Source organism: Stylophora pistillata, chromosome 4 (genome assembly GCF_964205215.1).
Source record: "Stylophora pistillata chromosome 4, jaStyPist1.2, whole genome shotgun sequence".
Lineage (NCBI taxonomy): Eukaryota > Metazoa > Cnidaria > Anthozoa > Scleractinia > Pocilloporidae > Stylophora > Stylophora pistillata.
The window spans coordinates 37,738,869-37,765,708 of NC_142522.1; the positions used below are offsets into that span (position 1 = coordinate 37,738,869).

General features: G+C 39.4%; 2 protein-coding genes and 1 pseudogene across 2 annotated transcripts in view; all 3 read right to left on the reverse strand.

Annotated features, from left to right (window-relative positions):
• The window catches only part of LOC111319737 (uncharacterized), a 147,704-nt gene that overhangs the window by 98,116 nt on the left and 22,748 nt on the right, over positions 1-26,840 (reverse strand). The gene's annotated exons all lie outside the window — the stretch shown is intronic.
• On the reverse strand, positions 215-17,808 carry LOC148733597 (uncharacterized). Its single transcript, XM_088756123.1, has 5 exons — positions 17,696-17,808; positions 4,721-5,041; positions 2,474-3,975; positions 2,222-2,324; positions 215-1,441 (listed from the first exon to the last, which is right to left on the reverse strand). The coding sequence occupies exons 2-5, from the start codon at positions 4,914-4,916 to the stop codon at positions 1,011-1,013; spliced, it is 2,232 nt and encodes a 743-aa protein (XP_088612249.1). The 5' UTR covers positions 4,917-5,041; positions 17,696-17,808; the 3' UTR covers positions 215-1,010.
• On the reverse strand, positions 25,446-26,787 carry LOC148733598 (uncharacterized; annotated as a pseudogene).

Consider the following 26,840-nt stretch of genomic DNA (forward strand, 5'->3'; position numbering starts at 1 on the left):
CTTCTTCGTGTTCAAAATTACATTTATTGACAAAGCAATGCATTCTAGATGACACGGGCAGTCAAACAACTTGCACGTCTATTGCACAAAAACAGGAAAAGACGAGTATGTCGTGGAAAATGTTGACTATACTTGGTTCTCGATCACGCGAAACAACACGAAACTTGTGATCAACATATTAATAAGTAACAAATTTAGCATAACAAGACCTGCATTTCTCTAATAATGTGACTCTTTATTAGGATGAACAAAAAAAGAATTGTTGGACAGCTATTTCAAATACATCGCAGTCAATTTTTTAGAGAATTTACGAAAGTCTTCGTTGACAAAGTTGTGAAATGTTGTAAGCATAGAAACAGAATAATTCAAATAATCAACAGGCTAGCTAAGTGATAGTTGAACAAACGATAGACTCAGTGTTAAATTGACTGCTTGACATCGCTGAGAAAAACAACACGATAAACAAGAAAGGTATACTTACTGTCACTGATATAAAACCAAGGCTTCTAGACCGTAAAGCAACGCAGGCTTACACACTTTCGACATTGTCGACAGATTGATAAATAGATTGGAAACTGGAACCTAGACTCGGCCTACTGCGTAGCCCGAGTAATGAAGTGAGGGCCATGTGTTAGAAAACTCTTTACTGGGTTAATCATGAATTTACCCTCTTGAAATAAAGAACATTGTATTGTATTGCATTGTATTGAAGTATAACAATACTGTACGATTTGATTTTTGGGATAAGTGGATGCCAATACCGAAACACAGTATGCAAGATATGGATAAACTAAGCTATCATAAATCGTACCAAACAATGATAACTGAAGGCAAACACGTCATTTATACATTATGCTAATGATTTAGACAATTTTCTTGCAACACTGATAAGATACCAGTTGGCCTAAGTTTTATTTACATGCTTCAGTCTGTCACAGACTCTTAGGTCTTGGTGAAGTTCACCAAGACCCAAGAGTTTTACCGCGAGTTTCGATTGAAAGAATAGGCGATTAACGGAGATTTGATCCAAGTTTGTCTCTTACGTTATTTCTTTTGCTCACAGTGTTCATCGTGATCTTGTGATCAGGGCCCAGAATATCGTTTTGAATTATAAAGGCCTTATTGAGCTCTTCTAATGCCTTATCGAATTGTCCACGAAGGAATAAAACATCGCTAAGCTGAACGCGCGAACGAGCTGTATCCTGATGATCTCCCAACAGCTTCTTTCGTAGCTCTAGCGCTTCTCTGAAGTACTTTTCGGCCCAATCGATGTAACCTGGCTCAGAGCTTCCATCTGCAAGGGACTTGTAAGAGTCAGCAATGTAGGACAAAATTGAAGCTGTCCAGGGGTGGTCACCAAGCTGCTGTTTGTAAACTGGCAAAGTGTTCTTTTTCCAAATGTCGATCGCCTTTTGATGATCACCACACAATCGATGGGAATCTAACAAAGTATGAAGAGAGGATATACGTTCTAAATTGTTTAATGTAACCTTACTGCGTTTCAAAAAGAAACAACTGGAATGGACGTGAGCGCGTCGTCGAGGGTGATTTTGTCAATTAATATAAAGCTTGTGAGCCGTAAACGTTTCGAGGAAAGCTCATCAATCACGAGCCGAGGTCGAGTGATTTAGAACTGAAGCTTTCCAAGAGTTCTCCCAACATCCCAAGTGGCCGGCTTTATCACGTTACAGAGCCCGGAGAAAATGCGTCCTATTGCTTTTAGGACATAACTAGTTACATGCGGGCTCTATCAACTGGACTGATCAAGTTCATCAACTCAACTGACCAATCAGACGGAGCATACTATGCTCATTTATGTTGTAGATACTGATTGACATGTGAACGTTTGTGTAAGCGTTAGACTTCCATCAGAATATTTTCCTTTTCGAGACGAAGACGACTATCGCAAAGAAAATAAAAGAAATCAATTTAAATACGACTCGAAGTTTATGACAGTTTGTAAAGTCAATGGGGCACACCGTGAACCAGACATGATCCATTTCCTCTTTCTCCATGAAAATGAAAGACTCGACGAGAGTAACAATAGATGAGCTTAGTAAATCCTCTTTTCAGTGCTCATTGAATTGGAAATTTATTTGTTTTTTTCTCTCGATTTATTTTGCATAAAAACCGCCTAATTCGGAATTTCACAGCGCGCTTTATTACTTTTAGCCTCCATACAGTCTTCCACAGGGAAACGCGAACCCAAAAGGTTACTTACTTCCAAGGTCACAATATCCAGCAGCAAGATACAAATGGTCACATAAAGACTCTCTTATTGAAATTCCTTCCTGTATGAGCTTTCGTCCTTTTTCCTCGTCTCCCTGCAAAACAAATCACTCTTGTAAATATCCGGGTTCAGTTTACCTTAGTGCAGGGGTACCCCATGAGGTTTGAAGCAGACTTGCCCATTTCCACCCATTATTGGTGAGGTTTCATTAGATTTTCTGCAAACTGCAGAGAATGATCTCACCTGCAGTACAAAACATACTCCAAGCTTACTAGCGGTATGTGCATGCGTTTGGGACTTTCGTTCTTCCTCCGGCAATGTGCTGCGCATGTCATATGCTTCCTGAAACTTTGTAAGGGTAACAAGGGTTTCTTCTGGGCTGTCTTTGCTGTGGGACACGTCACAGAGACGACGGAATCCGAGTGAATTCAAGCTCTCTGCATGTTTCTTCTTATCGCCAGATGTTTTAGCAATATCACAGCATTTCTGGTACAGCATTGTGCACTCTTTGGGAGGAGTTAGAACTTTTGCCACAAAATCCAGCACTTCTGTACTATTAACGACATCTAGAACGAAATTTTTGTCAACTGAATCGCTAGAGTCTTCCAGACAATTCTTCAACGCTTTCATGATATTCGCTTTCTGCTGTCGAAACTTATGGATGGCAGCCAAAGCTGAATCTCTGCTGATAAACTCTCTACTCAAGGCTGTTAGTAGCTTAAGGTAATGATGGTTAAATTTACGCTGAGTGGCGCGCCATAGGTCACCCATGCCTAAAGATTCTTTCTCTGTCCGGAAGTAGTCTTGGACCAAAGCATGCATCCTCATCTTTCCGTCAGCGTCCCTATGAAGCAGAGCACACTTGGCCATCCTGGTCTTCTCTGTTTCAAAGTGTAAAGAATCTTCAAAAAGAAACTTAGTGTCCTGAGCTGAGAACTCCGACGGGAAAACAGAAAAAAGGATAAGATTCTGTTTTACCTCATCGGAAAATTTCGTAAAAAACACTTTCAGCGTGTTATAAACATGGTTTGCACTCGTCTTGATAAGTTTTATGGGATTGTTTCTAAGATGTTGGATTAAACTCTCGAGACCAAAACCATTGTTCAGCAAGTCAGAGCAGGTCACAAGAAGGAATGGTATCCCACCACAAAGTTCAGCCAGTTCCCTGTAGTGTTCCTCGCTACAGACATCAACAAGACTCCGAAGCAGTTGAGCAGACGAGTCGTGATCCAAAGGTTTGAGTGGAAACTTACACACATCTGGCGACACGAATGCAATATCTTTTCGAGTAGTGATTATCAGTTTTACATTTGGGGCAGATTTCACCAGCCCTTTAACGAAATCGTCCAATCCCTCATCCTGTATATTCTCTGTATTGTCTAGTACTATGACAGTTGGGATATTTCGCTCAGATAGTTTACGCTTCGCAATAGACATAAAACCAGCAGTTGGCGGCCACACACGACTACTTAATCGACCAAGAATCTCACTGCAAACGTCTTCGAGTTTCTGATGATGACTCTCTAATCGAATATGTGTAACAAAATGGTCACCCTCTTGCTTTAACAAGTGACTTACACGGATTCCCACTTCAGTCTTCCCCATTCCTGGCATAGAAAGAATAACAACCATACGGAAAGTCTGCAGTTTCTTTATAATCTGCTCTACGTCTGCGTCTCTTCCAACAAAGTGAGCGGTCAAACACGGAAGGTTTCTAGGTTGACCTTCCGGCAACGAAGGTGGACCTAAAATACGAAGAAAAGAAAAAGGAAACTTAAAGAAAGAAAGACAAAATTTGAACAGATAAAAGGACGATAATGGACCACGAGAGATGTCCAAAAACTAAGCTGACTATATACCAATCGAACCCTGAAACTAGAATAACTTTTTCTCTTTTTATATAAGTAGCACTGCTAGCATAATCAGCATTTTTTCTTGAAGGGAACGTCATCAGAGCCCCTTTTATTAAGCCTTCAATTAAAGAGGTGTTTTAGCAATCCACTATCATCTGTTATGTTGACAAACTGTAATCAACAACAATCGGTAGTATTTCGAAGATGACGTCGCCGGAAAATACGCATTTAGAAGGCGTTTTACGCGGTCAGGTAAAGCGTGTTAGAATCGTGTATTTATTTTGAATTGCACTCATAGATGCCGTAGACAAAAGATCCTATCAAACATGTTGCTGCCTCAAATATGTAATTCATTTGCATAGAGGGTCTTAATTAAATATGAGCAAACTCCTCGGCCGTGAAATATACCGCCGTGTTCGATTTTGGCGCATTTATCTTTATCATTAATTTTCTTTAAAGCACTCACAGCTAGATTAACTTTGATTTAATGGAAGACTTGGCGAGAATGTATAAAATTCTCAACGCAAAGATAAATCTGAGGTCGGTAAGATTGTATTAATCATAAAGAACAATACATTCAAAGCCTCATGCAATCTTAACAAATCCATCTGCACACGGGTCCCAGCCACAATCTTACCTTGTTCCGCAATCGAATCAGCTAGCTCTTTGAGGCCGACGTTTCTCAAAAGCCATACCAAATAGGACACATCATCTGGGCAGATTTTACCGTGTTGGCGTAAGAAGCTCAAAAACTCGCCTTGGCTTTTAATGGCAAGAAGCTTTCCTCGTGGCAAGTAATTATCGTTGGTTTGTTCGTCACAGAGAAACTTCATTTCCTCCAACTCTTCTTCTGTTATTTGGTCCGCAACTCGAACCAAGAAAGCGTTAAACTCTGGGTAATTTCTTGCGGGTTGCGAAATATTCAGGGATCGACTGAACTACGCTTTTTCCTGAACTCCTAAGAACAGAGGTGAGAAAGCAGTAAAGATCAAGCCCTACTCTCAATAGTACTTAAAGAAGAACCAAACGAGAAAAATAACATCCAATGCTTAATTTTGAAACATCTTTTGACCTTCTTTATACTAGTCATGGGATGTGCTGGAACTTTAAACAACTATAACTGCACAGCTGAGACAGCCGATGACATCACTAACGATATTATTTTACGCTAAATGAGTTAATAGTTTCTGATAGCGTAGTGGAAGCTGACCATTACCACAAAACAAAACATCAAGCAATGTTTGGGACAAAGACTGCTTTTATTAATACATACTAATTGAACTATGTTTTCATAAATACATAACTCTCATATGATTATTAACTAGTTAATAACCAAGAGAGAGTGAGGTCGTTACGAGTAAATCTCAAACTAGGGAATAGTCGAATGACCGAGCAATAGGCAAAATAATGTTCTAGCATTTAAAACAATTCCCTAAAATAAACAAAATTTGTGGAAAATGATTCTGACGAAATCTATGTTCCATATCTTGTAGTGCATTTGGGCGAGCGAGAGCTCAGTATTTTCTTAGCGAAATACTGGCCGCCATGTTTGATTTCAATGGCAGCGAAGAGCTGGGGAGAGAAAGAAATTTGTACTAAGGGTTGAGTGACAGTCAAAAGTAAGGAGAGCGGCTGGGGTGGGGGAATGAATATTTCGCCTGCCCAAACTCATTGTTATTTTGCAAACCTCCGTTCGCCCACTAACGGAGTTTCCGATTGGTGCGGTTTAGCTGTAGCTGTCAATTACAAGCCAAATGTGTCATTTGGACATTTCACACTTCCGGGAAAAAGAGAAAGATGGTAAACTCTGTTGATGGTGAAGTTTTTAGCTTCGATTCCGCTCTTGAGAATTTGGTATATGATGCGCATTGAGATCGGACCAAAAAAATAAAAAGCAATTTCTACACTGATTTCTGGGAAGGATCTACAGGCCGTGCTGCCCACTAGCTTCGGAAATTATGACAGAGAAACCTTCGAGCGTAGTTGTCGTTTTTCCCCTTCGAACTACATTTTACAATCAAATGGAAGCATCTTCGTTGGGATTAACGGCAGCTACGTTTTCTTGTCGTTTGGAGGATATAGAGTGCAGCAATTGTCAACTCGAATTTTCGTCAGCTGAAGAGGTTTTGGCTAAGCCATTTCTTTCGTAGATGAAAAAAATCAGCAACACCGTTTCACAAAAATACGCCGGTTCGTATCAAACAACTTATGACGGGTACACCTTCTAGTACAGTTGTTTATTTGCTTCAAAGTATCGTTTACGATCAAATGGATGAAACATCGTCGAATGAATAAATGGCAACTACACTCAAGGATAGTCGTTTGGAAAAAATAGAGTGTAGCAAATATCAGCTCATATTTGTGACAACGGAGGAGGTTTTGTAGAAGACGATAGAAGCCATTTCCTTCCTGACCGAAAAAAAATTGCTTCACCGTATCACTTATCGGCTCTACGCATGTTTTTTATTTCTTTATTTATTTTTTTTTTCCTGTCAGAGGACAATGCTTCCGGTTTTTAAACAAACTTATTTTGATTGGGTACCTGCTCATTTCCGGAAATGGAGTGACGCGCAACTAATCAGGGGGTGTTCTGCTTTTTAACAGTCTCTTCGGGCAGGCGTCCTCTCGCCCCTTCCCGTCCCCCTCCCCCGACCGTCGACTCTGACACTAAATTAAACATGACCGGTTAAATAAATGATCGCGCGCTTCTTAACGTCAACTCGTCCTAATAAGACGCCTGCGCTGCACGCTAATTGAGACTGAGTTGATCAAAATATTTACTTTGTGATAGTTTCAGCGAGAATAACGTTGCAATCGGGATTTACATGCAGCATTACCGCTGACAAGTTGCGATTTATACTCTCTGACACTCACCGCGTTTACGAGCGTTCAGCCGTGGTTTTCCTGTGTTTTTTTTATTTGTTTTTTACTTCAAAAGGCACAGAAATTTTCTGAAATATCGAAAAGTACCCGTTTTTCGTTTTCCTTGGAACGACCCATGGAAACATCATAGCCAAATACAGCGTAACGCCATCGTGCTAATGTACATGTATATTAACGAATGGTCAGCCGATTTGAACGTTTTCCAAAGGACATAGAGGTATAGCAGTGTATCGTCAGAGGATTTGGAATTACTCAAATTCCCATGAAAGAAGGTGCAGTACTCAGAATCTGGATGATATGCACACAATTTGAGGTATATGTTTGATAACAATGTCAAAAGGAGTCTAAAGGGAATGCAATCTTTAAATTTATAGCGGGCTTCATTTTTTAGTTCTTTATAATGGTTTAACCTATTTGCTTACTCATTAAGTGATGTGTAATCAGAAACCTGATTAATTCAGTTCATAATTACAAATATATTCCAAACGACTGACTAGCCCTATATTTACTGTGATGATTTCGCACTCATTGTTGAAGTTCATTTATTTGTTTAAGCAGGTTGCTTAATTGGCAGCTGTAATAGCTGATGTGGACCTGTTGCCCTAACCTACCCATCCTACCCCAGGGGAGGACATCCATCACACAGTAATCTCGTGTGTGGGAAATTAACGTCTCCTGCCCCAACCCTGCAGGAGACGGGACCTCCATTTATTCGTCCCTATCCGAGAAGACTAGAATATCTAACCATTTCTTGATGTTATAGAAAGGTAGCAAATTCTTCTCAATTTTTTTAAGACCTTGAGTGTTGGTCCGGCCGGGGCTCGAACCCTCGACCTCCTGCACTACAGTCCAGCGCTCTATCCATTGAGCTAACCGGGAGGCGGTTAGCTCAATTAATAGTCTACTGTGCGACGTTCGGTTGTAACAACAAATCATGGGATATTCTACTATTTGGCTGCCCTAGGGATCTACCTGTACGCTCACGGTGGCTGACAAAGATCTCGTGAGCGGATCTCGTCGTTTCGGAAAACTCGAGGCTGTACTTGGATCATTCCACACCTGACTGTTTCCAAGATTAAAAAGCAGAATTTCTTGGTTTAAAACAAGGAGCTATGCTAAAACCTGCCGAACCTGGTACTCTACCTTCGATGGTCTTTTTTTTCCGACCACTTAGTTGCAACTTAACGACACATTATTCCATGGCACCCGGGCCAAACCGAATTAAAGCTCTCGCACGAAATCGGGCGGCACGCCTATTTTACAAGTCATAATTTGGATACATCAACAAAGTTGAAATGGTAAACTGGCCACTGTAACGATTACAAAAGCTGACGTTTCGAGCGTTGACCTTTCGTCGGAGCGAAGGGCTAACGCTCGGAGACGAAGGGCTAACGCTTGGAGACGAAGGGCTAACGCTCGAAACGTCAGCTTTTGTAATCGTTACGGTGGCCAATTTACCATTTCAACTTTGTTGATATATCCAAATTATTTCGTTACTCCCACCGACGCAGCCCCAAACAGTTTCTTTCGAAACTGTCAGCCTTTATTCATTTGTATTTTGATTGCTGCGACTACTAACTTTTGTCTTAGCATTTTTCAATCCACAGCATTCAGAACAGCGGACCATGCCAAGCCTCAAGAAACTCACAAAGGAGCTACGCCAGGAAATCGTAAGTTATCTTTTCCCTTTTCCCCCCATTAGTAAAGATCTAGCATTCCGTTTAGCCATTCTCACTTTCGCCAAAACTAGGTTTTGTAGCCACATAAACTTCATCGGTCGTTGCCTTCATTCTAAAGTTATTCCCAAGGGTTTTCGCTCCAATTTTCATGCATCTTCATTTACCAAACAATACCATCACCAAATTCAGTGCGCCCAAAATTCTTTTTCACGTAACATCAAGAGAATTACCATTAGAGCTATGTGCCAAAATAGTAATCACCTCACCGAACAAATCCTACATTGCCGCTCTGAACTTTCCAAAATCTGTCCAGCAGTTTTATTACAATCTATCCGTGCCAAAATTCAGGAAACTAATTGAAACTTTTCAATCATTTGAACCAAATTAAGGCCCAAAAACTTGACCAACTTATCGGTCCCCAAATCGCTAACCACTCATCACCAGAAAACCTCAAAACTGTAGTTACCATTCCAGAAAACCTCTCACTTTCCGATCCAGAAAAATCCGTCCTCAGTAGAGGCTTAAATTTCGTTCCCATTTCTAAAACAACGGACGAATTCCCAATTAAACAAGACGTACAAAAATTCCCTCGCCGCGTTCAATTAAAAGCCTTTTTTCACAACAAAGAGGATGATTCTAACACCTCGAACAAAGACACTTTCGAAACACTTCAGACTCCAAAGTCTAAATGGACTCCCCCAGAGGGCCAATTCGCACCATTAGACTTTTTTATCAAAAAATACCGCCACGATATCAACAAACTCAATTTCAAACGTATTACCAAATTTTCTGAAGAGTCGTCGGCTCTAAAAAGTCTTAGAAAACGCAAAGACATAGTTATGAAAGCGGCCGATAAGGGCGGCTCAGTCGTTGTTTGGCGCACCGACCTCTACCAAAAAGAAGCTTTGCGGCAACTTTCTGACACCTCTTTTTATCAAAAGGTCGACAAAGACCTCACTGCCAGCAACCAAAACTCCGTCAAGAATACGATCAAACAACTCATAACTAAACAAGACTTGCCGGCCACAGCAAAAAAACTCATCATAACCACTCCTAGAACTTCTCGTATTTACTTTTCACCTAAAATTCACAAACCTAACAGCCCGGGTCGGCCCATTGTCTCGGCTTGCAGTTTCCCTACCGAACTTATCTCCAGCTCTCTAGACAAAATTATGGCTCCCATCGTCAAAACTTTACCATCATATATTAAAGACAGCCAACACGCTCTTCAAATTTTTCGAGACTTTAATTTCCTTGGCCAAACAAACTTCTTTTCACCATGGATATTACGTCTCTTTACACTGTCATTCCTAATGGCGAAGGCCTTCTGGCCCTTAAACATTTTTTTTGATCAACGTACTGTTAAGGAACCTAAATATGAAACACTACTACGCTTAGCCGAACTAGTGCTCACACTCAATTGCTTTTCATTCGGAAACAACTTCTTCAAACAAACCAATGGTGTAGCCATGGGCACCAAAATGGGACCTAGCTATGCCAATCTTTTTGTAGGTTTTGTCGAACATCAATTTTTCAGCCAATACAACGGGTCCAAACCTGAACTCTACGGTCGCTACATCGACGACTGTATCGGCGCTACCTCCTCTACCATTCGCTCCGACGAAGGGCTAACGCTCGAAACGTCAGCTTTTGTAATCGTTTCGGTGGCCAATTAACCATTTCAACTTTGTTAATATATCCAAATTATTTCGTTACTCCCACCGACGCAGCCCCAAACAGTTTCTTTCGAAACTATCAGCCTTTATTCATTTGCATTTTACAAGTCGCAGGACACAGGTCACAAAAGAAAAAAACAGTTCGAATAACAGTTACGCTTGAGTTGATCTTTTAATGGCTCGAAAAACGTTAAAAGCTCTCTTTTTTACGATACGAAATACTGTACGTAATTTTAACGGAGTAAGAGCGAAAAAGGTACACCTGAAAAGTACATGGCAAATGATGTTTCACACTTTTACACACTTTACACACTTTATTTTTCTTTTTCTCACAAAATAATTTAGATTATGTTGACCCGCAGATAGCAAATTTGCTATTCGAGGCGGGTCAATCATCAACAAACATTATTTACAATATATAAAGAAAATTAAAAACTAAATAATTAGATATTGTTAAATTATAAAAAGAAGCATAGCTGGCAAATACATCAATAGTTGTTCAATAAAGTATAGAAGCAAATACATTAGTACTGAAAGCAATCGGATCAATTTGTTTTAATTATGCAGTCCTTAAGTTTAGAGGAGATCTTTTCAACATCAAGATAAGAATCTTCATTATCTAGTATCTGAAATAAAGACGTTTTAATTTGTTTATTAAAGGAATGTTTTGATAACGTTTTGAATTCTTTCGGTATCTTATTCCAAATTTTGACACCAACACGCGAGAAAGCCTTTTTTTGTAGGTTAAGTCTAGAGTACTTTGTACTAAAGAGCTGCGATTTGGATGATCGAGTATTGTAGGTATGAATATGAGATGTTTTAGTAAATAGTTTCAAAATATTAATGGGAGCCCTCTGGTTGTGCACGTCAAACATAAGTTTACTTACGGCTTCATAATATAGGAACGTAACAGGCAGAATTTTTGCTTTGGCAAATAAAGGGATGGCATGCTCTCTTCGATCGGTGAAATAGATTAAGCGCAAAACTCGCTTTTGAAGAACTAAAATCTTGTTTAAATAAGCATTTGACGCATTGCCCCAGGCAAGGAGTCCATAAGTTATATAAGGTAGAATTAATGAATTGTAAATATTTACAAGGATAGTAGAGGGAACGAAGTACCTCAGCTTTGCAATCATCCCTATTGTTTTACTTATTTTTACGATAACAGAGTCAACATGGTTTTTCCATGACAAATTTTGATCAATTAAAACGCCTAGATATTTGATATAACTTTTTTGCTCTAAACTAACTCTTCGGTTTGTCTCACAATCTAAAATACCTATTTGTGGAGGAAAATGCATTTTTTTCTGATGAGGACGAAAAATTAAGAAATTTGATTTTTTTGTATTCAATGTCAACCTATTTGTAGTTAACCAGTCATGTACGTTATTCAACTCTACATTAACCGTTTGCTCGATCGCCTTAAGATTCTTATCAGCATAAAGTATATTAGTATCATCCGCAAAGAGATAAAATTTTAGTTTATCAGAACAAAGGTGAATGTCATTTATGTAAAGTAAAAATAGAAGAGGTCCAAGGACTGATCCCTGGGGGACACCACAGGGGGAGATAAGTTTTGTTGATAAATGCTCTCCAATCTGAATTGTTTGTGTTCTATTTTTTAAATATGATTGAAACCAGTCATTTATCAATCCACGGAAACCGTAAAAGTTCAATTTATCGAGTAATATTTCATGATTGACCGTATCAAATGCCTTTTTCAGGTCAATAAAGACACCGCATGAGAAGTACCGTTTATCCATATTACGTAGTATATCTTCGACAATATCAAGTACTGCATGCTCTGTGGAATGTGACTTGCGAAAGCCATACTGTGAGGAGTACAATAGGTTGTTTTTGTCAATAAATTCCTTCATCCGGAAGTACAAAAGTTTTTCAAAAATCCTATTAAAATTAGACAAAAGAGATATTGGTCGATAGTTTGAAGGGTCGGTCTCGTCGTCACTTTTATATATTGGCGTTATTTTAGAAATCTTAAGTTTTGAAGGATAGACACCAAGGATAACAGATAAATTGAAAATATAAGAAAGAACTGGAGATATGATATTGCAAGAAGATTTAAGCAGTTGTGTAGGGCAGGAGTATAAGCCACAGGATTTATTATTTGGTAGGGATAATATTTCCTGTTTAACTTCTTCTGGTGTAATGGGTTTGAAAAAGAAGGAAGAATCAGGTGATTTCAATTTACCAAGATAACTCATATAGTTATCTTTCTTTGGCAATTTACTTGCTAGTAAATTACCAACATTTGCAAAATGCTTATTTAGAATATTTGGTAATCTGGAAGGATTTTGTGTTATTTGATTGTTATTGCTTGGGTCTTTCAGCTTCGTTAACACTCTGCTTTTTGTCCTTTGGTTATTTATTAATTCATTTATTACTTTCCACGTCTTTTTCATATTATTTGTATTTTTCTCAAAGAAATCATAGTAATAACGTTTTTTACTCAAACGAATAAGGTTTGTAATTTTATTTCTATAATATTTATATTTACTATGTATTCCATTAACATATAGCTTGTTCTTTATTTTTATTGATGTCCTTATTCCTTTTGTTATCCACGGTTTTGCAAGTTGTTTAATTTTACGTTTGGATAAAATTTTAACAGGCGCATGGTTATTCACGACTGAATTTAATTTTCTGTAGAAAGATGAGAATAGTTCATCAATATTATTTGTTTTTGAGGCAATAATAGCATCCCAGTCGATCGCGGACAAATCATTTTTAAATTCCTCATAGGAGAATTGAGAGAAGTCGCGTTTTTTAATTGTTTTCTTGATAGGTTTGTCTCGCTTAGATTTCAAAATACAAAATTGAGAAAAATGATCAGAGACATCGGTAATAATGTTTCCACTAATTAGAACTTGATCAGGATTATTAACGAAAATATTATCAATAAGAGAGGCTGAGTTATTACGTACGCGTGTTGGTTTGTCAATAGTTGGAACAAGATAAAAACTTTGTAGGGCCAGTAGGAAATCCTGACTATATGAAGATGATTCCGTCTTTAAAAGACATAGGTTAAAGTCACCCATTAAATAAAGTGTTTTCCCAGTGGAAGCCAGCTTTTCGATTGTATCATTAAAATATTCAATGAATTGATCTGGGGAGTTGTGTTGACGATAAATTATTCCACATATGACATTTTTTTGTTTCTCATGGGAAATTTCTATCCACAATGCTTGAAACGCCTCGCAAGAGACCCTTTCAAGCACTGTGTAATTAAGGTCTTCATTGATAAAAAGCGCGACGCCTCCTGACGCCAATGGTGTGGCTACGTATTCAAAAGTGTAACCTGGAATTTCAAAGCTAATATTAACAGTCGTTTTAGTTATTTTCGTTTCTGTAAGTCCAATAATATCAAACTGAAAATCCATTTCTGATAAGTAGTTGGTTTGGCGTTTTTCGAGATTGTGATTTAAACTGATGATATTGTTATGAAAAATCGAAAAGCTCGTTTCCATCACGTCTCTTATTTGGGTATTTAGGTTTTTATTAAAATTATACGGAGAATAATAACGGCTGTAGATTTGTTGATTTAATAAGTTATTGTTGGTATTTAAACTGTCATCAAGATTTGAGTTTAGTCTGAAAAGATCAAGATCATGCAAACCATTTAGGTTTTCGAGTTGTCTCTTAGTTGGTAGCTGATTTTGGATCAGAGAGTTGTTAAATTGCCCGTGGTAGAGAGTTAAGTTGCCAGTGAAGTTATAATATGGAAGTTCTTTAAGAAAGAGTTTTCTATTTCGGTCCTGTTCTTTGTATCTTCTGGTTCGCTTTTGCATCTAAAGCGCGTTTGAAATCATATCATAGGTGAGATATTAAAAACTAGCAATAATATTGTCACTGCGTTACTTATCTCTATCATTGGGTAAATGCGTTTAGGTCCTCCATATTTGCAAATTTGCGGATCGGTGAATTCTCTGATTTCCTGAGAAATACGGAACCATTTTTCGCCCAGTAGAATTTGAAGCTGTTGGCTTCTTTGAACTTCTTTGCCTCATACAGAAGGGTTTGTAGACGAGGTGTCAGATGATCGTAAATATTGAGGTGACTCACATCAATCTCTGAAGAAAATCCTAGTTGCTGTGCTGTTATGTTCCTTATTGTCTTCCTAGACGCCATGATTTTTTCCTTTACCATCCTTCTAACAAATTTACAAACTATTGCGTCTGGTCGATTCGAGGGATTCCTTGATGGAACTCGGTGGGCAATGTCAATGTCATTTATCGAAACATCTTTCACTCCCATCTGATGAAATAGTTGAAGACACAGGTTAGCTGTCTGCTCGGTCGTCTCTTTCGCTGCCAGCAACGGTAAACCGATAACTTTGATGTTAAATTGGTAGCTGTACATTTCGAAGCCATCAATTGACTGCGAGACTCTATCGCAAGTATCAGAAATTACATTTAGCCTTGAGCTTAAACGCTTCAGTTCTTTCGATGCGTACTTTTTAAACGCTTCAAAATCATCGCATTGAGCTGAAACAAACTCAACTGATCGTTCTTTGCCCACAGTGTCGCCGCCATGTTCGATGCCAGCATCATGATTGATTTCTTCACGTCGATGTCCAATTTCCTCAGTCAATTTATCCAGTTGCTTCTTGAGATCTTCAATTTCATTCCTTAACTGCTGATTTTCTTTTTTTAGTTGGTTTCCTTTACCAGCCATAATTAGGGAAACTTAATAGAATAAAATCAAACAGAGCGAGAAATATGCGTCCGCTCAGCTCAGCGTCCGCTCAAAATATTAAAATGAATAAAAATTGCAAATTATCGAATTGCTTTTGTGCCTACTATGCCTTCCTTCTAGGAAGGCCGTAGGCACTATGTTCTGGTGTCTTGTAGGTCCGTAAACCTTCCCCCAAGCCCGTCGCGGTTTTCAAAATGGCGAACTATCGTGAGACACTTGTAACATTTTGTGTAATTCCTCCTGGGTCTGTTCCGACACTTTCCATCATTGAACGACTCTGGTCGGGTTTTTTCGGATAATTTTTTTTTTCCGAGCTTTACAAATTTTTCTCCAGGACCTCACCTCTGCATTTTGACATTGTAATCGTCGTCAAACGTTCGCACATAGATAGACACGGCGGAAAAACCGCTGGACATGGGCAGTATGAGCCTAGTACCACACGTACCACATGCGTTTGACTCCCGCCATTCGATTTCAAATTATAATAAAGTTCGGATATAACACACGCTGTCATTGGTTGAAAGGGCTGTCGCGCCATCTGCCAACTTGTACCATGTCTAAATTTTTTTCGTTAATTGAAATTGAAATTTCTGAATAGGCGAGCCGGCAAGTAGTAACAGAAGAATCAAACAAAGGTTTGTAAACATGTCAAGCGCCTTAATTTGCATCATTATATCGTGCGCAGAGACGAAAATCCTCTAAGAGAAAATGAAATGGACAGTCCGAGTTTTGAAGGTTTTTACACTCAGATTGTAAACTTACGTACGGTAAACAAAAAAAATCAAACACAGCTGACACTCGTATAGTATATAAAGTTTCGTGTTTAAAAACAACACAGAACGAAAAAGGTATAATGAAACTTGAAAATATATCCAAACTAGTGTTTTTTGGTTTCTTTACGTAGTTGTTGACTCTTTGTAAGTCAAAGAAAAAGACATGTTTGAGGTAACTAATTAAAGAAAAAAAGGTTCAAAGATGACCTATTTTTCAGTCGTTGATGTGAAATCTTTTAAGAGCCCTTTTGACGGTGGACTTTTACAGACATGAGGGTTTCCTTCTGCCCAAGGCTGCAGACCTGCGTACGTTCACAACTCAAAAACAATATTTACAGCTTTACCGGTACTAACAGGAACTCGAGCTTGAATTCGTGTTACGGCAAAAATGAATCGTTGCTTTTTGACTCCATTTAGTCCATCACATTCTGCTGAAATGTTTATTTAAGGTATATGATCTTGATAACGTCTGTGATTCATTAAACATTTTTTTTTACTGTGGACTTTGTGCTGGCGATGGTTGTTAGCCTGATACAAGAGAACATCAGCAGTCGATGTTATCTTGAGTAATATCAATGGTTTTCCGAGTAAACTTCTGCTACTGAGCTCATCGTCGTTTCAAACAGCGAAAATGTTCATGATATTGCCAACAGTAACCGATTCCTCCATTCATTAAAAAGTCGTGTTTGGCATTTTATGAGTTAAAACTGATTGTACGGGTGACAAAGATGGGTTGAGTTACATAAAGAGAAAGAGATGCTGCCTTACCTAAGAGAACAACCACTGTACTTTGTCATATTTTACACTGGAGGCTTACTAGAGCATAATAAGTTGGGAAGTGTACATCTAGATTTCAAATTACAGCTAATAGCTGAAAATAAATTTGGCACAATATTATACTACTAAAAAATTTACAGACTTATAAAATAGACATATGTGGGAACTTGGATCCGTTATGTGTATCACTTGGTCTTCGTGATTAATTGAATCATTTTTTCAAAAAAAGAAAAGTTGAAAAGAAAGAGTGGAGTGGTCAGATGTTCAAAGTTTACTGTCATGTTTGTACACAAACTATTTTTAATCATCAAGGACAACTGGTCTGAAAACTCTTAGAAACCTTAGTTCAATTCTTTGTTTTAAGCCAATTGAGCTCGTGCCACTAGGGCATAAAAATCTGAACAACATAAATTTAAAACAAAGTTGTGAAAACCTGAAGTGAAACGAAAAAATCTTTCCCCTTTTATTTCAACCGAAACCAATAAATCACTCCCCCAAATATGGGAGTCACTCTGATCTTACCAGACACACCAAAAATTTGGAAACTCTCCAATATTGTTGACAAATACTGAAACACATGTGAATTATTTTAACAGTTAAAGTAGAGGTAAAAATAGAAGGTTCTGGTTTTTTTTTTTCATTTACTGAACAAAAAACACGTTTATTATCAATGATTGAAATAGACAGTGAAATCGAAATGATTTCAACTTTGCATTCTATAACAATCTTCTCTAAACCCCCACCCCAAAAACAGTTACATGTACCTTTAAAAAGGTATTGCAGGAGTTCTTTGCTTAGGATTTACTCAGGGGAGAAAAAACATGACTTCCAAATAACACAACATAGCACAAAATAGCACAACATAGTTGATAGAAACGCTTGGGCAAAGTCTGAAAAGTGTGGAAAACCACAAAACTGCCCTTATATCGACCCCCCCCCCCCCCCCCCCCACACAGACACTTTAACAAAGCAGGGACCCAGGAACTCAGGCAGCTGATACATGCAAGACTAATAATACATTTTCTTTAAAAACATATGCAGCTAGTAATTTAAAATAATGTGCATAGTTACACTAACTTTGTAAAACTAAGTTCGTTTTTTATTGTATCACCTCTAGGTTGCCCTGATTCTGTTTTGCCTCCATCATCTCTATGGGTTCTTAATGCATCATCTGTTTGCTCCTCATTCATTGAGGGTTGATCATTACTTGTTCCAAGACTGTCATCTACAAGTACACAAATAGTTATACAATTGATGTTAATCACAACTAAAATGAATTTAGGCAATTATTAGTTTGACTCATACAAATTAAAGACAATAAGTTCTCTTAAACTGTAGATTTACAGTACTTTCTTTTGTAGGATACTAACAATAACAAAAACAAAGTTATTAAAACATCATGATTTTAAATTTCCAGAAGAAAGCACTAGATAATTTATCTAGTTAAGGAAAATAATTGATATAGTACCAAGCACTGCTGGAGAACTTAACAGGGAAAATTTGACACTGGCATTAATTTAACACTGACAAATGAATGTTTCACCATAACTGAGTGTGCAATGATTGTTTTCTCATTCAAATATCAAGTTTGCTTTTCATTATTATTTTCAGGTTGCAGGAGGTTAATATTGCTTTTTAGACTAGATTGAGTAATTACAGAATCAGTTGGTTTGCTAAGTGGTTAAGATATCAATTCATTCAGTTTATTTTGTTTAATTATTGAAAGGTTAAGTGAGATGATTATGCTTGAACATGAGATGAAGCCATTATTTGTAGCTGTCATTTCAAAGCTATGTTATCAAGGCCCCAGGTCAACAAAAAGGAAAAAAAACCTGGAAAGGTAATTAACCATAATTATTTTAAATGGCACTGAACATGATGATTCGAAGGTAATGAAAAGAAAAGATAAATAAATCAATTTAGAAGTTATGTAATATAAGTGTTTAAAAATTATTTAGTATTATGGAAACTACCTAAATTTATAGAACTATTAACTTAATTATAAAACAAGAATAAACTGCGATAAGAGATTGCTTTGCCTTTAAAGTGTTTAAAATGATATAGTATATACAAACTACAATATTATAAAACTATAACGCTTATATACTAAGAAAGCTAAGTTAATATAAAAGATAGGAGCTATAAACTTTCAACATCGAGCTCCTTGAGTTCACGTTTAAAACTGCGATAGGTATCCATATTTCTCAAATTATTAGGAATAGTACGTGTTCCATAGTCGGGTAGCTTGATATTTCCACGACTTAATCCCATACTTTGTCGAATTAACTTTAGGTAATTTTAAAATAGCATCACCATGTAAATTATAATTGGAATTGCGTGTAGTTAACAACTTGGAAATACTTGCAGGTACGTTTCCATTCCTAATTGCTCGAAACACTGTAATTAACATTTTTGCAAGTCTTTGGTTAGCTAATGTGTTATTTCCATTCTTAGCAACTATAATGTCTCATAAGAAGAACTTTTAGTTAGTTCTAGTTAATGATGACTGTTGTGATATTTGCCAGCTAAGCCAATGGCTATAGATTGAAAGCAGAGACCAAGGTGAGCATAAAGCTGAAATCTAATGTCTGAAGGATTAATTGTCATGACCCTCACATATTAAAGACTATATTATTATAGTTATACATTAGACTGTCACTTCCCAATTATTACCTTATTACTATGAAGAATCTAATTGGTTGAGAGCATTCAATCAATATACCTTAGTGTATGAAGTTGATACGATAAATGCAATATAGATCTACATGTATGCTGCAGATATCCATAGCAGATATCTGCAGTGGATATTGTACCTATTACTTGTTTTTTTAGTTCAAAATCTTCCCAGTTTCCTTACCACCCATCCATGATGTTTTCAAACTTTTGCAAACTCAGAGAGAAGTGTCTTCTTTTGCAGCTTGTTTAAACAATGTATCACAAAACAATTATTATTGAAATTGGTTTATGCTTGATTTGAGTTATTTAATCTGCCTCAGCCTTTGGCTTCAGCTGATAACTGAATCAGACCTTGGTTTTGATGATTCATGATATCATGCTCAACCTCATCCAATCATTGCTTATCGTCTATAATTAGAAACAATGTAGGAGAGCATTCCACTGGCAAGTGCTAGTTAGAATCAGCTATATGTATATACCCCAGTCAGACTTAGGATTTCACCAAGAATAATGTTGACCAACTATTGGATACATACAAGTTATGGTCACTGAATTGAATGGAGTGCAATTTGGTCTGAAATCATACACATGATTTCAAAATTCATTTGAAGTGGCAAGTATTATAAATATCAGGCTAAAATTGTACGACAAACTTTAAATAACCACTTCTCCCCATCCACTTTAAAATCACAAAATTTACACATCCAAATACAGGGTTTCACAAAGAAGAGCTTTGGGGACAAAAACTGAAAAGTTTTCCACACAATGGCTTTTTTAATCTTTAATTTTCCCACAATTTGATTGGTTATTTTAAACAAAATTTGAAATCTTACTGGTTGTTTTCTTTTATTGCAATCATTATGGCTTTCTTATTGGCTGGTAAAAGATGCAATTTAGAGCAAATAGTAGTGCAATTCATGAATAAATTGCACTGCTGAGAACATTATTATTAGATTGCAAGGATCACCAGTAATTTTAAAATGGATGTTAACAAGCTCAATATTTAACAGTCAATATCCATAAAGTTTGATAGAGCTAAGCCAGTGGCTAACCAATCGCCTAAAGTTGAATACTCTCCTTTGTTAAATAGTTTAGCCTTGTATACTAAGTAGTTCATTTTCTTAATCAGTCAATTCTTTTTCACATAGTTTGAGCTTGCTGTCTAAGCTGTGGGAATTTCCTTGCTTTTAATCACTGTTCAATACCTGAGCTTAATCCTCAGAGGGGAATTAATTTACCTTCTAGTGCTTTCCTTGATGACTTGGAGAAATCATGACAGGTCACTGCAACTTGTACTAATTTTCGTTCATGGCTCACAGTAAGTTTATCGCCATCTGTAGCAGGGATAGCTGCTTCTGAAAAAAGGACTTAGTTAATAGATCTGAGGAAATCCATTAACTGGTAACTACTGCATGTTGAAAAATTGTCCTTTTCATGAAGCCAGGTGGGGTTCTCTGGGATGTTTGAGTGGGGTGCACTGGCAAGGCTTAATAGTAAATACAATTATTAAACCCAGTTTTAGGAAATATGTTTCATTTCAGTGCCCTTTCACAGAAAAAATTTTAACAGTTACAGAGAGGTTTATTGACTCACCAGTACCTATGCATAATTCATGTATGAGGTTATATGGAGTAAAGTGATGCCAAAACTTTTCACACTTACTTACCATGGTCGCTCGCTGTCTCATTTCTGCAATGTTCTTCTTCAACTTCGTTAACATTGACTTCATCTTTTCCTATCCTTCCTGACTTCGAAGGTTGGATACTCTGTGTTCCAACAACATCCTGTACTAAACAGCCTTCACGCAAATTTGCAAAGTTTTCACGGGATAGCCAGGCAGGACAACAAACGCCACCTGAACAACAAGAACTCAAAACTCCAGCAGCACTTCACTTATTCCCATTCCTTCGTATAATAGCAGCCCCAAGTGGGACATTGTGTAAAGGGTTCAAATGTGTCAAATAATGCCCCGAAGAGTTTTGGGAGAGTCCAAGCGGCTTCACCCCAAATAAGTCCGTCGTTAAATCGTCAGCCACCGAGTGACAACATAATCCATTTAAGAATTTACTATCCGAAGTTTCCGCACTGTCAAATGGCTCCACTTCAAAAGAGTAATGCCTCAATATTCCACTGATTTTACAAAGCTTACGCGGTAGTTTCTCAGGTCGTAATCCTCTGGGAAGATATTGGAAGTTGTTACGATAAAATACTTACACTTCCATTGTTCATTAATGTTATGTCTGATTACTCCTCCAGAGCCAACTGTTTGATAACGTTGATCACTACCTCGATTTCCTGTACAGCTTTTTTGAATCCGACACACTCCTCTGACACCTTTTTGGTCATTTCGTTTTCTCTTGTATCTGAGCTCGTGGGTTGGAACCGCTAACCCCATCCTTCGGCGTAAACTACAAATTGTAATTAGATCCACCACAGGCATCCCAAGGTCACGTCTCGAGCAAAAGCAAAGGATTATTTCATGAAAGCGTCACGCGTTGAGTGATGCGGTGTTAGGTTACGCGAGCAACTGTTGAGAATTTGAATGCGTTATAAGGAATAGTATGGGGAACAAAATATGGTCCATTTAAAACACTAAATATTCCAAAATATGAACATTTTACTCGTTAGATTAATAAAAATTACTCATTCCTTGTGTTTCCGTTCTGTTTTTTGGCGATTTCCGTCATTTTGGGCTTGCTTTGCCATAAATCTATGCAAGTACTTCGTCTGACTGTAATAAGCCGTGAACAGAGACAGCAGACAACGAGAATAAAAGCACGTGTAGTTTAATGGCGAACTGAAAACAGAACATCAAAACAAGCCTGCCTAGACTGACGTGTAACATGCGTGACGCGTGACGGGCAACACGCCTTTTCCTTTAAACAACGGAAAGTTAAAACTAATAACATTCAGTTTCCACAGCAGTAACAGTGTCAAGAAGCAAAAAAAAAAAACAAAAAACAAAAAACAAAGAATGTCTCAATAGTGATCTTATGGTAATTGATCAATTAAACATTTGAGTCAAGCAATGTTTCTGAGGTGTGGTTCTTCGAAGGCCCATCAAATCAGATACCATTGTTCCACTTTTCCAGGGTGCACTGGAAGGACTCTACAATTTAGGGTAAAGATCACCTGCAAAGTAAAAAAAAAACCAATGTTTGGGGGGACTTTCTAGTCAGAGTAACGGGCAGGAGGGCGGATTACTCTACCGTTTCGAGTAACAGTTCTTTGTGGGGAGCTTGGAGGGTCACGGACTGGAAAGGAGAGAGGAGACCGAAAAGTGAACGTGCAAGGCGGAGGGGGTGTCCTGGATGGTACACATGACTGAAAAACAGGTAAGGGATGTGATGCCTTTGATGGAGTCTCTGGTGTTGAAAGGGGTGACGATTGGTGTGATTTGCTTGGTGTGTTCTCCAGTGCTGAGGAAGTGGTGTCGCTGTCACCCGGGTATAAGAGCAATGGAGATGGAGGTTCCACTTGTTTTGAATGAGGAGAGGGTATCGGTGAAGTGGCAGTTAAGGAGTTCGAACGAAGTTTCTCCGGTAAAGTCAGGCTACGATCAGGAGTAGGGGTAAGGGAGCTTGGGTTCTGAGGTGGGGCAGGTTGAATTTGCACTCGATTGCGCCTAACTTGTTTGTTGCCAGTCTGGATGTAGTAGGAGCGTGGACCAGCAGAGCCGGTTATCCGACCAGGAATCCATGCTTTGGATGACGAGGAGGTGGGAGGCTTGGTGTAAACATGGCTACCAGGAGGGAGTTCAGGTAGTAAAGGCCCGGCATGCTTGTCATATGCTTGTTTTTGCTTTAGTTTACGATGGATGTGCTCTGCCACCACATTGTGGCCGGGAGGGGGAAGGGGTTCCAAAGTGGATATGAGTTGTGGGAGATCACTTCGAAGAGTGCGTCCAAACAATCGTTGAGCCGGTGAGAACGTGTGTCCTGCCGGCGGAGTGTTGCGAACTGAAAGGAGGGCCAGATCCACATCAGCAGCGGTTAATAAAATATTAGCTGATTTCACTGCTGCTTCCGCGCGACCATTGGATTGGGACCCATAAGGGGAGGAGGTGATATGATTAAAACCATATTTTATTGCAAATGCCTTGAATAAATCGGAGATGAATTGGGGTCCATTGTCAATGATAAGAGTGTGGGAAACTCTATGACGTCCAAAATGCTGCTTGGTTCCTTGAATAACAGCTGAAGACTGAATGCTGGGAAGCTGATCAAGTTCATAGTAATCACTATAGTGGTCCACTGTAACTAAATATGCTAAGCCATTGAGCTCAAAAAGGTCTTGTGAGTCCAGCTGCCAAGGTAAGTTGGGAACAGAGTAGGGTTTTAATGGTTCCTGAGCATGCTGATGAGGGTACCGAGCACAGATAACGCAGGTTTTGCACATTTCCGTGATCTGATCATTTATACGAGGCCAATACACACAACTACGCGCATGACGGAGAGTGAACTCTGTTCCTCGATGAGCAGCATGGAGCTTGTGCAAAATCTTCTGGCGGAGAGCTAGAGGTATGATGACACGATCCTGTTTGAAAACCAAGTTCTCGTGCTTAGTTAATTCATGACGAATGGACCAGTACGGTTGCGCAAGGGCAGGGACAGCAGCCTTGTCATTTGGTCAACCTGACTCAATGAAAGGGCGAAGAAGTGTGAGCTCTGGATCTGTGCTTGATGCAGCTCTGATCTCCTGTAGGGTAGCATCCTGAAAGCCAGACAGGTCGGGAGAGTTGAATCTCATTTCAGTACGGTACTCAAACTCTTCATGCATCTGTTTGTGAGATGTCATAGGCAGAGGTGCTCGCGAGAGTGTGTCAGCTATGTGTAATGAAACACCTTTGTGATACTCTACACGAAACGAGTAGCGTTGGGGAGAAAGCATCATACTTTGTAGACGACGTGGTGCAGATGCCAGAGGTTTCTTAAAAATGGTTTCAAGAGGCTTATGATCACTCTGGACAGTTATGTCAGCCTTGCCAAAAAGAAATTGATCAAACTTGTGGAATCCATGGACAATAGCTAGTGCCTCTTTCTCAATCTGAGCATAACGTTGTTTAGTGGGAGTGAGGGAGCTGGAGCTAAAAGCAACTGGTTGCCATTGGATGTCATTTGAGTTTGAAGACGAAGAGGTTGGCTGGAGTAAGGCAGCTCCCAGGCCATAGTCGGAAGCATCAACCTGAAGTACTACGGGAGAGTGTACATCAAAATAACGAAGACATGGAGCTTTAGCAACTGAATCTTTTGCTTTAGTGAAAGCCTCTGTGTGCTGGTCAGCCCATAAGAGGGCCTGATTGAGGCGAGTAAGTTCACGTAGTGGACCAACTATTTCGCTGAGGTGAGGACAGAACTTGGAGAGGTAATTGATTGTCCCTATGAAGTGGCGGGAGGCAGCTTTGTCCTCAGGACAAGGCATGTCAAGGATGGCAGAGACAATCTCCGCACTAGGCTTGAGACCCTCAGAAGTGAGGACATGACCCATGAACGGGCATCTGTTTTAAATTTAACTTTCTCTGGATTGAGTCTCAGATTGTGTTCTGAAAGACGCTCTAAGAGTTCCAAAACAGTACGGTCATGATCAACCAGAGCCGAGGCTAATGATGCGCAGCGACCAACTACACAAATATCATCTGCAGTGTTAATTACTCCCTCAGTGCCACACAGAACATCGTGAGGTCTCCGCTGGAACTCCTCGGGCGCGGAACTGATTCCGAAAAAGAGACGAGTCCAACGGTAGCGGCCCCAGGGAGTATGCATTGTGGTCAGCCGAGAAGATTGGTCTGTTAATCTAATAGTTTGGAAAGCTTCCTTTAGGTCAAACGTGGAGAAGACTTTAGCTCGATGTAGACAGTGAATGTTTTCCTCTAGGGTGGGAATGGGGTATACAGGCCTGATAATTGCTTTGTTGATGGTTTGCGAAGGGTCTAGGCAAATACGGACTTTGGCAGGTTTTGTGGCTGAGGCTGGACGCTCACGAATCACCATATTGGAGATCCAAGGGGTTGGGTCATTCACACGCACCAGTTGGCCTGAGTCTGCCAGTTTTTCTAATGCTTCCTTGATGATTGGAAGTTTGGGAGTAGCATAACGGGGAGGTGCGGCTTGAGTGGGTCTTACGGTAGGGTCAAGAGTTAATGAATAGGGCTCTCCCAGTTCTCCTAGACCCTCAAAAAGGTGAGTCTAGACTAATTTCATAGAACAAAATGTCAACTCACCAAGAGGTGGTAAAGTATGTCTTGGGGTCGCCTCGAGTTTCTGAATAGTGTCGACGTCATACTTAAGAATTCCCATCCGTGTGCAGTCAGAGAGACCTAGTAGGGGAGCGTAATAGGTCTGAGTTGTGATGACTTGAACCACTGTCATAAGATTCGCCACGATGGGTGCAGTGTAAAGCAGTCTGCCCCTGTGTGGGGATGACATTCTTGGAATAATCAAGGAGACGGACTGTGTAAGGCTCGATCTAAGCTTGTGGCAGTTGCTGAAGATCACTGGTATGGATGGTGTTGCAGGAGCATCCGGTGTCAAGTTGGAAGCGAAGTTGGTGGGGGCTGGAGGATGCTGGGTCTAGGTCTGGGTCAACAAATATACCTTTAGGTGTGGAGTGCACATGAAGGACCTCTTGAGTGATGACGCATGCAGATTGTGAGTTAACAGGATGGGCTTCCAGTGATTCTGATACGGTATTCGCTGAAGAGGAGGAGCGACAAACTTGCTGCCAGTGGCCCCTTTTGCCACAACGATGGCAAGTAGCATTTGCTGCAGGGCAGTCTCGACTGGCTGAGTGCGTAGCCTTTCCACGCCATTGACAAGATGAGGAGGAAATCACGCTAGGCTGAACATGGGGTTGACGTCGGGGTAAGCGATGTGGTGTCTTATTGCCAGCAGAGGGGACTTTGTGGACCATTTCTTCCAGCTGGTGTTTGGTGATAGCGGATTTCGTGCTGAGTCCAGCCTCAAAATCACGAGCCTAAGAAATTACTTGAGCGAAAGTGAGTGTCGACATGTCTTCTCGAGAAATGACATTACTGCGAAATTTTTTAAAAGTTTCGTTTAGACCAATGATGAAAATATCTCTTTGAAGGCGATCATCCACTTGTGTGGGGAAATTGCATTTTTGATACTCGAGGCGAACGAGCGTGTGCCAGGCTTAAACGCTCATACCCGGTTCCTGTTTGAGTAAACAAAGAAAGTTATGAGTACTTTGAATAATAGGTTCTTCGCTGAGGTAGTGTTGTGGAAGCTGGGTCAACCATCTCGCAGGATGCCCTTTGTCCCCATCTGCAATTTGAGCATTGATGGTAACGGTCAGGACGTCCCATTCTGCTGGGGGAAACGCTCGTCTAAGAGCAGCCATAACTTTTGGCCGCCTCGCAGCAATCCAATACTCATCGCTGTCAACAACTTTAGTAGGATCCACGTAGTCTTCCATAATACAAAAGTCGCGAAAGTTCGCTATAAAAAACTTGAACGCACGTCGACGATCGTCAGACATCGCATCAAAGCCTGGTCTGTCCTTTCCCATGATGATGAGAGGTGAACGAATTGGACACCAACGCGAAGAAAAAGACATGATGC

Coding starts and splice junctions, on each gene's coding strand:
- LOC148733597 (XM_088756123.1), bottom strand. CDS start 4,916: ATGAAGTTTCTCTGTGACGAACAAACCAACGATAATTACTTGCCACGA. Junction 3,976..4,720: donor TGATTCGATTGCGGAACAAG/GTAAGATTGTGG, acceptor TTCGTATTTTAG/GTCCACCTTCGTTGCCGGAA. Junction 1,442..2,221: donor TGGATATTGTGACCTTGGAA/GTAAGTAACCTT, acceptor ATACTTTGTTAG/ATTCCCATCGATTGTGTGGT.